The 14,037-nt window shown below is 45.0% G+C and overlaps 2 protein-coding genes across 2 annotated transcripts in view; both read left to right on the top strand.

Annotated features, from left to right (window-relative positions):
* Positions 1–4,576, top strand: part of LOC125178628 — a 49,483-nt gene extending 44,907 nt beyond the window's left edge. The window contains exons 31-33 of the mRNA XM_047882841.1: positions 949–1,188; positions 1,472–1,550; positions 4,470–4,576. Coding sequence (XP_047738797.1) covers positions 949–1,188; positions 1,472–1,550; positions 4,470–4,576 — 426 coding nt within the window. The remainder of the gene's footprint in view (positions 1–948; positions 1,189–1,471; positions 1,551–4,469) is intronic.
* Positions 4,577–4,652: 76 nt separating this feature from the next.
* LOC108681544 (multiple PDZ domain protein-like) overlaps positions 4,653–14,037 on the top strand; it is a 12,961-nt gene continuing 3,576 nt past the window's right edge. The window contains 12 exon segments of the mRNA XM_047882842.1: positions 4,653–4,759; positions 5,315–5,479; positions 5,917–5,973; positions 6,370–6,471; positions 6,711–6,852; positions 8,677–8,751; positions 8,869–8,879; positions 9,117–9,125; positions 9,678–9,785; positions 11,145–11,300; positions 12,401–12,559; positions 13,566–13,750. Coding sequence (XP_047738798.1) covers positions 4,676–4,759; positions 5,315–5,479; positions 5,917–5,973; positions 6,370–6,471; positions 6,711–6,852; positions 8,677–8,751; positions 8,869–8,879; positions 9,117–9,125; positions 9,678–9,785; positions 11,145–11,300; positions 12,401–12,559; positions 13,566–13,750 — 1,253 coding nt within the window. The 5' untranslated portion in view covers positions 4,653–4,675.

The following is a 14,037-nucleotide window of genomic DNA, read 5'->3' on the forward strand; positions in this document are numbered from 1 at the left end:
TTAATTTGCTCGAGTAGCTGCAACAATTTTTTCTTCATTTGATGATGTGACTTACGTATTCGGAAGTAGGTATAATTTTGGATTTTGGTATAAGAATGTTCAAACTAAAGAGCTGTTCTATCTCAATTTAAGCACTTGCGGCTCAGCGAACAGAAGCGCCCGTACAAGTATCAGGTTGAAAATGGGCGTCTTGAACTGTAGGTTCATGGGTTTGTTTTTCATGGGTCCATGCTAAATTTCAACTTAAAGTCGACTCTCCTTTCGTTCAGTCATATTTCGTAGCAAACTTACACGTAGACATTTATTAGCGCCATTTAACGAGCGGGAGATGGTCGTGGTTAGCGCAGTTACCTCCGTCCAGCCTCCGATCAGGGTCATCGTGAGATAGCCTTGCCAGCGTCTGACCAGAGGCATCAATTAAGAAGCGGCTTGACCAGCTGCTCTCTTCGGTTATATATTATTATATATTATTCAGATTCGGCCCACCGGGCAATCGGCTTCCAAATGAGACTGTTTAATTAACAGCCGATCACACTATAAGCGGCCGATTTGAGCCTGATTTATCTTTAAGTGGAATCCATTGCCTCTGAAACGACCCAAATAGGAACGCAACTTTGACTGGATAACACTATTGTGTGTTGAGTGTGATAATTTCTTGAATGTGATACTATATAATGTCTTAAATGTGCTACAAATGAGTAGAAAATAACACTCACGTGTTGAATGTGACCCTAATGTGTTGAATGCAATATTATTGTGTTTGATGTGAAATTGATGTGTTGAATGAGTCATTCTTTAAAAAGAATGTGGTAGTGATTGTGACCTCCTGAGTGATTTTTATTGAGGCTTTCAAATAAAATAGGGTGTTTATAAAACGCAAGTTTAAACGATTGCGGCTTTTTTAGTGAAAAAAAATATTTCAAATCGAATCGCCCTCCCCCTCCCCAGGCTGGCCTCAGTGACAGGGAGAAGCAGGAGCTGCAGGCCCTGCGCCAGGCCTCCCTCGCTCGGGGGTCCCGTGACTCCCCCAGTGAGGGGGAGGAGGAGGAGGAGGACGGGGGTGAGGCCAGTGAGGGGGAGCCCAGTGAGGCCCTCAGTGACAGGGAGGAGGGGGAGGAGGAGGAGGAGGACAGCGAGGCCGACGACAGGGAGGACCAAGGGAGGGTCGAGACCGCTGGGGGAGAACAGGTGGGACTTAAAAACTGAAAAAATTCTACCTTAAACTTTACATTTTGAGATAAATATTGGCGTTCGTAGAATTGGCCCATTAATAGTTTTGTTTGTAATGTTGTGTACAAATTGGCATATCATTGTGCAGTTTGTAATCACCTTAAAATGTTGATGTGCAAAACACTAATTGATCAATTGAAGCTTCTAACTGAACGTAAGCAACCCAAGTGGGGGGATTCCCCCGTTTGGTATTTGTGTCCCCTCACGTTTATATTCAGCCGCCTCCTCCTCCCTCCCCCAGATCGACAGGGCCTCAGCGGGGGCCCTCAAGAAGCTCCCCACTGACACTGAGGAGGAGGACGCCTTTGGTTACACCAGCAGTGAGTATCATTATTAAAATTCTAAGATTTTTCTGGAGTTTAAAATGATGAAGTTATTTAAAAGATAAATTTTGAGTTTTCGACCGTTTCACAAGTTCCTGCTTATGTTTTTCAAAAGTTTTTCAACAAGGATCTGACGTTGACATAACGTAAATTCAACGTTGTTTTAGATCCACTAATATATTTTGATGATCGTGTTGATTATATGGGTAATTAATCGGAAGGCAATTGCAATTCAAAGGATTTTGAGCCTAGAGTTATTTTCAATTATTTTGGCATTAAATACGAGATGAGAAATTACTACGAGACATTACTTAGTCTCATCTCATAACACATTATAGGCACTGGTTAAAGTAACGGAGTGTCGCATGCAGATGAACGCTGGCAGCGAAAAGTCATTTCAAATTGATTATCATTTACCTATTGTTGATAAGGTGCGTTCGGCGGCCGCGCTATGTCGATGTATTGATGTTTCTTTGCAATTATAATACGTTTTTTTACCTGAGTTACGGTACTGATTTGAAATAAATAAGCTTATATATTACCTATAGTGGTGCTTATGTCTGCTTAGGGCGTTTCATGCAAAAACGTTTGCTCGGTAAAGCTTGAAGCTTTTAACGCGGAGTACCTATGGTCTAAAATTCTGTTCTTTGGGTAATTTTTCTTTGAGAAGAATTGCCCGTGAATCGATGGCACTAACGTCATTTTTCGTAATCCCAGAAGAGGAACCGTACGAAGCGCTAACCGAACCGCAAATATTTGCGCCAAGTACACGAGTCACCCCCGCAGCGGGAGGCCTGGGAGTGTGGGGGGGGGGATGAGTTGAGGGGGGAGAAAGGGGGCACACTGAGGCCACAGTCGCCAGTCGCCACTGAGTCTCAGTCACCCTCGAGCGGCGGTCGTGAGAGGATGTCGCGCTGGTTGTTGCGCAACCAAAAGCAGAATTTCCCTTGGCATCGATTGCCGCAGTTGACGCTGCCGAGCTTCCAAACTTGCCCTTTTTTACCAAGTCTAGGCATTTCGGTTATGTTATAAATTAGAAAAAATAAAAACTTACAGTGCTTGGAAATAATTATTAATGTCGGAAATACAGAGCATATATAGCGCATTTTTCAAGCAAACATTTACTGTTGTTAGGTAGGGAAATCTAGCACGAGTGTTGAATTCCGTGGGAAAATCTAGTACATGAATAAATATGGCGGTGCCACAGTGAGGCATGTTGACCCATCAAAATGAGTCAGTGTGACCCACACTGACGTGTCAGGATGCGCGCTATACACACTGACACAGACAGTCTTGACTCATCCGAGTGTGAGTCAGTTGACTCAGCCTGCTTTGATATAGGTACCTATACCTGGTATATTGTTAGCATTGTAGGCTATTGTTGTGCTGATATAGGTACCTATACCTGGTATATTGTTAGCATTGTAGGCTATTGTTGTGTTGATATAGGTACCTATACCTGGTATATTGTTATCATTGTAGGCTATTGTTGTGCTGATATAGGTATCTATGCCTGGTATATTGTTATCATTGTAGGCTATTGTTGTGTTGATATAGGTACCTATACCTGGTATATTGTTATCATTGTAGGCTATTGTTGTGTTGATATAGGTACCTATACCTGGTATATTGTTAGCATTGTAGGCTATTGTTGTGCTGATATAGGTACCTATACCTGGTATATTGTTAGCATTGTAGGCTATTGTTGTGTTGATATAGGTACCTATACCTGGTATATTGTTATCATTGTAGGCTATTGTTGTGCTGATATAGGTACCTATGCCTGGTATATTGTTAGCATTGTAGGCTATTGTTGTGCTGATATAGGTACCTATACCTGGTATATTGTTATCATTGTAGGCTATTGTTGTGCTGATATAGGTATCTATGCCTGGTATATTGTTATCATTGTAGGCTATTGTTGTGTTGATATAGGTACCTATACCTGGTATATTGTTATCATTGTAGGCNTTTATGACCTCGGTCCCCAGTTTATGACCTCGGTCCCCAGTTTATGACCTCGGTCCTAATTTATGACCTCGGTCCCCAGTTTATGACCTCGGTCCTAATTTATGACCTCGGTCCCCAGTTTATGACCTCGGTCCCCAATTTATGACCTCGCTCCCCAATTTATGAACTCGGTCCCCAATTTTCTCGTCGCTCTCTGGCATTTGATTCCCCATCTCCCTCCCTCATTCCCCACGGGGGAAATGCGGTCCATTTATCATGACCCCCTTCCCCCTTATGGGGGAAAGGGATTCGAAGGGATGCGGGGGGAGGAAGAAGAGGGAGACATGATGTTTTTTGGGGGAGAGGAGGGAGGGGGGAAAGGGGAATGCCGTTCACACTCCCTCGCTTAAAGCTGACCTCTTGGATAGCTTCCCCAGCTGTTGGGGGTGGTGGGGTTGTGCCCCCCAATTTTGATGGAAAGGTTTCCCCAGAGTCCTCTCCTCCCTCTCCCTCCCTTCTCTTCCTTCTCCCTCTTTCTCCTCCTCCTACCCTCCTTCTCCTCCCTTTCCTCCCTCTTTACCCCACTAACGTACCCCCACTAACGTACCCCCACTAACGTACCCCCACTAACGTACCCCTGTCTCTTATACACATCTAGATGTGTATAAGAGACAGGGGTCAGGTGGGCATGGGGGGTCAGGTGGGCATGGGGGGTCAGGTGGGCATAGGGAGATGGCGCTGTGGGGTTACTTGCTTCTACTCCCCCTAACTCTCTTTAAAGGTACCTATTTAACCACGAGCAACTCAAGTTGATTCTACCCAGTCTAACGTGTGCCCAGTGGCGGCTCGACCTTCACAGTGAGCACAGCTGTGTCGCTCTCTCACTTGCCTACTGTAGTGTAGGGTAGAAAATTATCGACTATCATTTTGTATTCAATCGTAATACAATTATTCATTGTATTACAGCTGTCGAACTCTTGCTTGCCTCCACCGTGCACACAGCCTTACTCCACAACTCCCAACGTCGCACTGATGCGGGAGCACTGTACCGGAAACATTCTCCTCGTGTATAGGCTCTCAGCCTGCAAAACTGTAGTAGACGCAACTAATAGGCCCGTTTATAAGCACCTTAATCCCCCCCTCCTCCCCCAGGCCACAAGGACCGCAACAGGATGAGCGTCTTCGTGTGTGGCCTCAACCCCCGGGGCAACGCCTACAAGGATGGGGGAGTCCACGTGGGGGATGAGGTGCTGGAGGTGAGTGAGGGGTCCATTTAGTTTTAGTGGGTGAGGGCCGAGGGGGTAAGGTCCGCATTTTGTGGGGCGGGTTGACTGACCCACTTCGGCCCACACCTCTCCTGCCTTCTCAGACTACGTCCCCGTATCTTCTACCCACATCCCCTTCCTTCTCCCTCTTCATGCCCTCCCCTCGTATCTTATTTTATCCAGTGTCCTTAGTTCAGCTCCGTTTTCTACTGCCCCAACAGCAATTCATAGAAAACGGCCCCGGTTCGAGCTATTTTATGGGAGACTGAAATAAAAGACCGTGGTAAAAATAAATGGAAATTCTTGACTATCCCGTTTTGACGGGACGGTGTCATCTTCGTCCCAATATTCCTTTCCCCGCATTCCTCTTTCTCTCCACAGTCCACACCTCTTCCCTCATATCTTAGGGCTTCTTGGCCAAGCTTCGTTTTCTACAATTCATAGAAAACAGCCGCTATTCGAGTCTTTTTAAGGGAGACTGAATTAAATAAAACAGAGTTAAAATATACACGTAGGATAACTGGAGACCGTCCCGTGCCCCCGCAGGTGAACGGGACGGTTGTGTCGGGCCGCTGTCACCTGAACGCCTCGTCGGTGTTCAAGGCGCTGCCAGGTCCCGACGTGCGCCTCGTCGTCCTGCGCCGCACGCAAGGCGTCCACGACATGGCGGTCAAGCCCCTGACCCACTTCCCTGTGTCCCTGGAGGACGAGGTGGGTTGTCTGACCCACTTTTATAACTAGACGAGAAGGCCGTCTGATGTTTTAAATATTATCTGAAATGATAACTTTGGAAATTTTCTATGTGGTGGCTTGTTGCACAGCAAACCTTGTCGTGTTTGTATATATCACTGCAACTGCCCAACTTGAACGTTAAAGTTTTAACCGAGCGAACGCTAGAGTTTATAACAATACAGCGTTATAGGGGTTAGCGTTAATAGCGTTTATAGCTTAATACAGCGTTAGCGTTATTGGTGTTTTTATACGCGATTAAGCCACCGAAGTAATAATGGTAATTACCACTTGTCAACACGCTAGTAATGATGGTTACTGCCAATTTGCTGAAATAATAAGAGTTATGATGGTCATTAGACTGATTATTTGAGGTGATGACAGTGATGGTTATTACCTCCTCCCTTCCTCCCCTGCAGAGACCTGAGGAGAAGTTCGCTCGCTTCAAGGGTCTCGCCAACGTCGTCGTCAAGAAGGTGAGGGCAGAGTGAGGGCAAACTAAAGGTAATGTGAGGGCAAGGTGAGGGTAATATGGAAGCAGAGTAAAGGTAATACGATGGCAGGGTGAGGGTAGTGAGAGGGCAGGGTGAGAGTAGAGTGAGCGCAGGGTGAGGGTAGAGTGATGGTAGGGTGAGAGTTACCCCTCATTTTACCTTTAGTACTTGATTAATACAGTTGAATCTCACTGCACACTCGCCGCCGACTCTGGAGTTCTGATGAAAGTTTTTTAGTGAAAGATGAAGAGAGACGTAAAGCCGTTATGCGTATAATTAATAATTCGTGAAATACAATTGTGAAGACACGATTCTTAACTCAGTTACCCTCATCACCCCGGTTACCATCATCACCCCGGTTACCCTGATTACCCTCAGGGGAGCGCGGGCGTGGGCATCATGATCATCGAGGGCAAGCACGCCGAGTACGGCGAGGGCATCTTCATCTCGGACCTGCAGGAGGCCAGCCCTGCCGCGCAGGTCAGTGGCCATGTGGCGGCCTTATGGCGGCCATGAGTGGCGGCCATGTGGTGGCTATGTGGTGGCCATGTGGTGGCCATGTGGTGGCTAGCTGTTGCCTATCTTGTGACCATCACTACCTGTAAGATAATATCGTAGTCATCATTACCACTAAGATAACTTCGTAGCCAGCACTAAGATAGTCATCACTAAGATAACAACACTAAGATAACAACACTAAGATAACACGACTGCTGCAGGCGGGGCTGCAGGTGGGCGACATGATCCTGATGGTGAACAAGCAGGAGTTGGTGGGCGCGGACTACGAGACCGCCACCGCCGTCCTGCGGCGTGCTGAGGGCCTCATCGACATGTGGGTGGCTAACGGCGCCCGCTGCCGGGGTGAGTGGGGTGAGGGGACATGTGGGTGGCCAACGGCGCCCGCTGCCGGGGTGAGTGGGGTGAGGCCAGGGGTGAGTGAGGCGAGGGGTGAGTAGAGAGGGGAGAGTGGAGTGAGGTGAAGCGAATGTGAGGAGTGGGGAGTTAAGTGCCCAGTGCCGGGGTAAGGTGAGGGGTGAGTGGGGTGAGGTGAGGGGTGAGTGGGGTATTATTATTATTATTATTATTATTGCACGAAACATTTATCGTGGCGCCTGGTTCAAACGAACTCCGAGGTCGCGTAACACTGAAGATTAAAAGCATGCGAAAAATAATTAGACGCAAGAAATGATGGGAACGGTTAAAATGAAGGACTAGATTCATATGCTCTAGGAAATAGTTCCGTCTTCAGGCGCCGACGAAACGCCTGCAACGAAGGATCCGAAGTTACGGAAGCCGGCAGACTGTTGCAGGTTCTGACGGCGGCGACCGGGAACGTTCTGTCGCCGACAGTAGATAGACGTGTAGATGGAACGTTGTTGATGTCGAGCGCAGACGATGCTGATGATGATAGAAGACAAGGTCCGGTGTTGATGATAAGTGCAATCATCTTCTAGAAGACAGATCCGACACGCATGCTGCACGCAGACATTCCGTGAGATAAGGAGGCGCCAGACCGTGAAGACATCGGAACTTCAGAACAGCGACCTTCAACTGCGTGCGCTGCTGCATGCGCAGCCAGTGAAGATCGCGAAATATCGGCGTCACAAAGTCGAATTTTCGCTTATTGTACACGAGTCGAGCAGCAGCGTTCATTAAGGATTGCAGTTTACTAATTAAAGTGGCCAGAAGTCAATAAAGTGTGGCATTACCATAGTCCAATCTGGTCAGAACGAGTGCCAGCACATTTGCCTCGAGTTCCAGCCTCAAAAGACCGCGAGGGCTGATGCTGCATATTCGTCGCAGAGCGCCAAAGCAAGCGGTGGTGGCTTTGGCAATGTGGCAATGTGATTGTTCATTGAAAATTCCGAGTCCAGCAGAATGCTCAGGTTGCGAACTGCGGACGCAGACATGACGAACTCGTTGCCTACGCGAACAGGGCCTATATTTTCAAAAAAAAGTTAAGAGGTCGTAATTCAGTTCATCACCCAATTTTGACGGCCTTCCAAGCAAAATCCACCAATCATAGACAAGAAAATAATGCTCAGGTACTTACGTTCACTTACCGAATTTGGAAAGTATGGCCCCTGGCAGGATTGGCTGGAAGCTGATGCTGGCACCGAGCAGTCGCAAACCAAATCTATAAGGTTTTTGATGCATTGAGCTGGAGCGCATCCAGTCTGAGACATTGTCCATGCAGACAGACAAACGATCCGGCAACACTGCGGCGTCAGCTGGTGCACCGTAGCCATAAATTGAATTTTGGTATCGTCGGCGAACATATGCGGATTTAAACTAGGTGAATCAATTATATGCATCATTATATAACAAGGAGAGGATCGGACCGAGAACATTTACCGATCCCTGTGGTACTCCGCTTAAGTAACCAACGATGGAGTAGCATTAGAATCTATTGGAGTCTCAAACGCATTGGACTCCATTGCTGAGTAGGGGGATGGGGTAAGGCGTATGTGAGGGGTAAGGGTTGAATGCTCGCTGCCTGGGTGGGCGAGGGGTGAGTAGAGTGAGTGGGATGAAGGGGGCATGGGTGAGAGGGGGCTGAGTGCCCGGGGGGTATGGAGAAGAAATGGCGAGTGCCCGGGGGGTATTGGGGGATGGGGTGAGCGCCCGTAGCCCCGCTGCGGGGTGATTGCATCCCCGCGGTTGTCATCTTTGTTGTCCCCGCAGATGAGCTGCCCGTGAGTGGGGGGACGCCCGCCCCCCCTAGCGCCCCCCGCACCCCCGCCAAGAAGGAGAAGCCAGGTACACGATCATGAAATAGTGATGAGTTATGGTGATGTTAATATATAATATATATAACATAATAGTTATAATGATGGGTTATAGTGATGTTAATATATAATATATATAATATAATAGTTATAATGAAGGTGTCATCATATTTCTGATGACATTTTTTTAATACTCGCCATTTTCAATACAATTTTGTTTTTATTATTCTCATATAAAAAATTAGCTTTGATGTTGTCAATGTTATGATGCACGACATGTTCACATGTCCCTCCTCTCCCCCCATGCCCCCTCATGTCTGGACCACATGGTGAGTATATATATACTCACCATCATATTTATATTCGTGCTTAGCAATATAATTATGATGAATGTAGCCGCCGCCCGTGAGTTATATATATAACCTATAATTTTATATATAAATTAATATATAAATATAAATAAAATGCAATATATGCATATATATGAATATTATGTGCAATATATAATTTATATGCAATTAGGTATATACTTATTATGTTGCTCTGTTTGATGTAATTATGATATAATAATTTATATATACCGTATACTAATTTATTTTATATAATTTTTATACGAATTTGTTCTATAAACAAATTGTACGCATTTATTCCATGTAATTATTATTTAAATTTATATACTTATCATGTATCCAATTTTATTAGTTATTAACAAACAAATTATTATTTGTTATACATATCGCGCACATTTTTATTAAAAAATATAATTTATTTTTGATGATTATTATTCGACTTGTTCTAGAAACATATATTATACGCATTACGCATTCATTTCATATACTTATTATACAAATTTTATATTTATCATGTATACACATTTATTCATTATTATTATTACAGAAATTAAAAATATTTATTTATTTATAGGGAAGATTATTAACTAATGAAATGATCCCCCAGAACCCCGCGACTGCCCCCATCAAGCCTGGGGAGGAAACAACCATCGAGATCCCCAAGGAGAAGATGGGGCTGGGGCTCTCCATCGTGGGGGGCAGCGACACCCTGCTGGTGGGTGGGGGGGGGAATATGGCCGCTGAATATACTGGTCGTTTTCTCTTTATAGTAATTCTTAGTGAATAAAATTACTATTTTAATATACATGTCGTGGGTATTTTCCTCTAAGTTACCGTTAGTTACCCGAGATACTTATTATAGGTATTAGCAACATTTAATCTATTACCATGCAGTCAATAACCTATGCTGAATTACCCGGTATTTACTGTTACTTTCAACAAACTTTCTTCCTTTCTTTCTCTTGGCGGCCATTCCTGCATTGCAGAAAGTGAGTAATCTTGACACGGTTTTAATACACCAGTTTGCTTTTATAATACATAAAATATAATAAAAGAATAACTCAAAAATAAGTCAGTAATAATTCAAAAAAAATAATTCACGTAAAAATATTAATTCACGTAAATATTAATTAAAAATATTAAGTGTTTTAAATTAACATTTGTGTGTTCAACTGTCATACTTGTTGTTGAATTTACATTCGCTTTGTTAATAATTATAGAGTTTGATTTTGTATGGTTTGATTTTCGACTACCGCATGACTCATTACGAGTGAGTAACCGAGTAATCAATGCCGGTATTCTAATGTGTTACCGGTAACACTGTTGTGTAGTGATGTATATTCTGTGTTGCTGCTCCAGTAACTTCCGGTGTTGCTGCTCTAGCAACTTCCGGTGTTGCTGAAACTTCCGGTTTTGCTGTTCCAGCAACTTCCGGTGTTGCTGTTCCAGCAACTTCCGGTGTTGCTGTTCCAGCAACTTCCGGTGTTGCTGCTCTAGCAACTTCCGGTGTTGCTGCTCTAGCAACTTCCGGTTTTGCTGTTCCAGCAACTTCCGGTTTTACTGCTCTAGCAACTTCCGGTGTTGCTGTTCCAGCAACTTCCGGTTTTGCTGCTCTAGCAACTTCCGGTGTTGCTGCTCTATCTAGAAACTTCCGGTGTTGCTGCTCTATCTAGCAACTTCCGGTGTTGCTGCTCTAGAAACTTCCGGTGTTGCTGCTCTAGTAACTTCCGGTGTTGCTGCTCTAGTAACTTCCGGTGTTGCTGCTCTAGTAACTTCCGGTGTTGCTGCTCTACAATCAGAGAAATGAGTTAGGCTTTGTCCAAATAGCCATGCACTTTTTACTCTTGTGTGGGTACCCTGACCCATGTTGGCCCGTAGAACAGCGTATCAGTGCTGTGCACAGCACGTCCGCTCGTGCTGTGTGTGTGTCGATATTTGAACAATACGATTCATTTATTTTTTTGAGTGCAGTTAGTGACCAATTTTTAACCCATTACCAGACTATTTTACATTTATTAAATTTTTATCATATACATTTATTTACCTTTATTATTAACCCCCAATTAACCCGCAGGGGGCCATTCTGATCCACGAAGTTTACCCTGACGGGGCCGCGGCCCAAGATGGCCGCCTGAGGCCCGGGGACCAAATCCTGGAGGTGTCGGGCCAGAACTTCCGGGCCATCACCCACCAGCGGGCCCTGAGTGTGCTGCGCCAGACCCCGGCCAAGGTGGGTCTAGTTTATTTATTAATTAGTTATTTACTATTTATTCCATAATTTATCAACTCTAACTTCTTATTAGTTTTAATACTTTTAAAATATATAAATATTTTTTTCGGCTGTTTAATTTATTAATTTTAATAACGATACTTATTTTTTGACAACTTCATTTTAAATTCATGTAATTCTACTCTATTTGTACTTCATTAGAATTTTAACTTCCTAATCTATTTTTACGCCACTTTTTTATTCTGTCGCCGCAGGGAGTGAAGGTAAAATGCGCTTTTTATTTCAGACAAAACAACCTCTGTAGGTTGATTTAAACTACTTCTAATCCTGTATTTACATTGATTATGTAATTTTTTTACTTTGACTGTATAATTAGATATAATTTTCTAGAAAATTACAATATTAATTTATAAATTTTCCTATTAGATCAAATTTGCGTTACTAGAAACTAGCGACTCTTGGTGTACGTAGCTAGAAGTGCCGGTACACATAGAAATGCTCAGTATTTACAGTGAAGAATAGCAAGCAATATTTTTTCTATAGTAAAATAATGCTATTTCCTCTGTGGTATGTCGTTTTAGGGTTCACCATTAAACTGACATTGTACTTACGATATAAATTATATACTAGTGACTATAATAATATCATTTTACTCGTTATTACAATAACATTGTAGTGACCACAATAACCTAGTTCCCTATACTAGCTCCATGACCGCCATGTTCACTAGATATAATAGGTGTGCGGGCCGATTGCTATTTTCTAGGAAAACTAGCGCGTTTCTAGCGCTAGTTTTCATTAGTTAGAGTATCAGAGCTAAACTAGTGAAGCTAGTTTGGGGGTTAGTTGCTTCTCCCATCCCCCCACTGGTCCCCCCTGTTACATATATGCTCATTATATTTACTCCAAATATACTATTGTCACATATAACACATATGTGTGCGTTATACGTGCATTATAATAATATTTAGCATTTTATATAACTTAACAAACAATATCTCCCTCAGGTTCAGATGATAATATTTACCACATATTATGTAAATCAAGAAATATTATATAATTTCTATAATAAATCTAATAACTAATTATATGGCCCTCAGGTGCAGATGGTGGTGTACCGTGAGGAGGGGGCGGGAGGGGCCCGTGAGGAGGAGCTGTATGAGGTGATCAGCGTGCACCTCACCAAGAAGCAGGGCAAGGGCCTCGGCCTCTCCATCGTGGGGCGCAAGAACGGCCCTGGCGTCTTCATCTCAGACCTGGTCAGACACTCATCATAATTAATGCCTCATATTGTCCGAATATTGACGCACTTTCTTTTGCTCACAACACGAACAGGTAGCGGACGTATCACTGATACTGTGACCAGGTGGCGTCATTCCGTTGCCCTGGCAACGTTGACCAGTTGACTCAATCTCTTAGCCGGCCACAGCCTAACTAGAGTTACGAATGGCCGTCACACTTCCAATATAACGGCCCGCTGGCTTGCAACTAACCCTAGGTTTAGGTGCTATACACGGGCGAGTAGTAGCGTCGACTGCCAATAGGTATTTATGACGATTAGTGTCTTCAGAGGTGACTAGCTGGTGCATTGCACCCAAAGCACTTCAAGTTGTTCCTACCTAGTCTAGTGTGTCCAGTACCGCCCTAGCCACTGTAGCGCGCACAGCTTTACAGCTCTCGCTTGCCTCCACCGTGCACACCCTCACTCGACAACTCCAAACGTCGCACTGACGCGGGCGCAGTGAAACACTATACTCGTGTGTAGGCTCTCAGCACGCAAAACTGTAGTCGACGCAATTAATCGACGCGACTATAAGGACCTACTGCGCCTCCTGCCTTATATACTCGTGTATACATCTGGCTGGCAACCCTCGTCAGTTGCCAGCTCCCGCCAGACTCCTAAATATAACCTCAGCTACAACCAGAATCACTTTAGTCACAACCGAGCAAGGAGGTATGTAACTCCGGAGGAGGTATGTTGCTCACACCACGCAGCGTTACATAGTACATACCATACCTATTCAAGGAGACTAGACGAAGCTATGCAGGAGCATATGTTCAGTCTTAAAATGCCTAGCAAGTTACGGTCCAGGCAATAAGTCCAGCAGCTATCTCAATCAATCATCAGCTATGGAAAGATCGGGTTCCAAAGGCCGGATCCCTTGTGAATCAAGTCAAGAAAAGTTCAAGAATCGGCAACAGGCCATGGGCCTATTTTTTCAGTGCCGACACTTCTATTCTATTCTAACACATCACTCCCGGCAGGTGGAGGGGGGCGTGGCGGCGGGGGACGGTCGCCTGATGCAGGGGGACCAGATCCTCGAGGTGAACGAGACAGACGTGCGGCAGGCGACGCAGGAGCAGGCGGCCGCCGTCCTCAAGTGCGCCCCCAGCAACGTGCACATCCGCCTGGGCCGCCTGCGCCCCGCCAGACGAGGCCCTAAGGACGCGTGAGTGCGGGGCGTAAAGGCCCCGATGGGGGTGAGGGGCGGTCCAAAGGGGGGGAGTGAGCGCTAGGCGAGGGGGGCCAATCATCTGAACCACCCCCACAATCACCCCCTTAATCACCCAATCTCACAATCACCCAATCTCACAATCACCCAATCTCATAATCACCCAATCTCATAATCACACAATCTCACAATCACCCAATCTCATAATCACCCAATCTCACAATCACCCAATCTCATAATCACCCAATCTCACAATCACCCAATCTCACAATCACCCAATCTCA

This window comes from Hyalella azteca, unplaced genomic scaffold, assembly GCF_000764305.2.
Source record: "Hyalella azteca isolate HAZT.00-mixed unplaced genomic scaffold, Hazt_2.0.2 contig11444, whole genome shotgun sequence".
NCBI lineage: Eukaryota > Metazoa > Arthropoda > Malacostraca > Amphipoda > Hyalellidae > Hyalella > Hyalella azteca.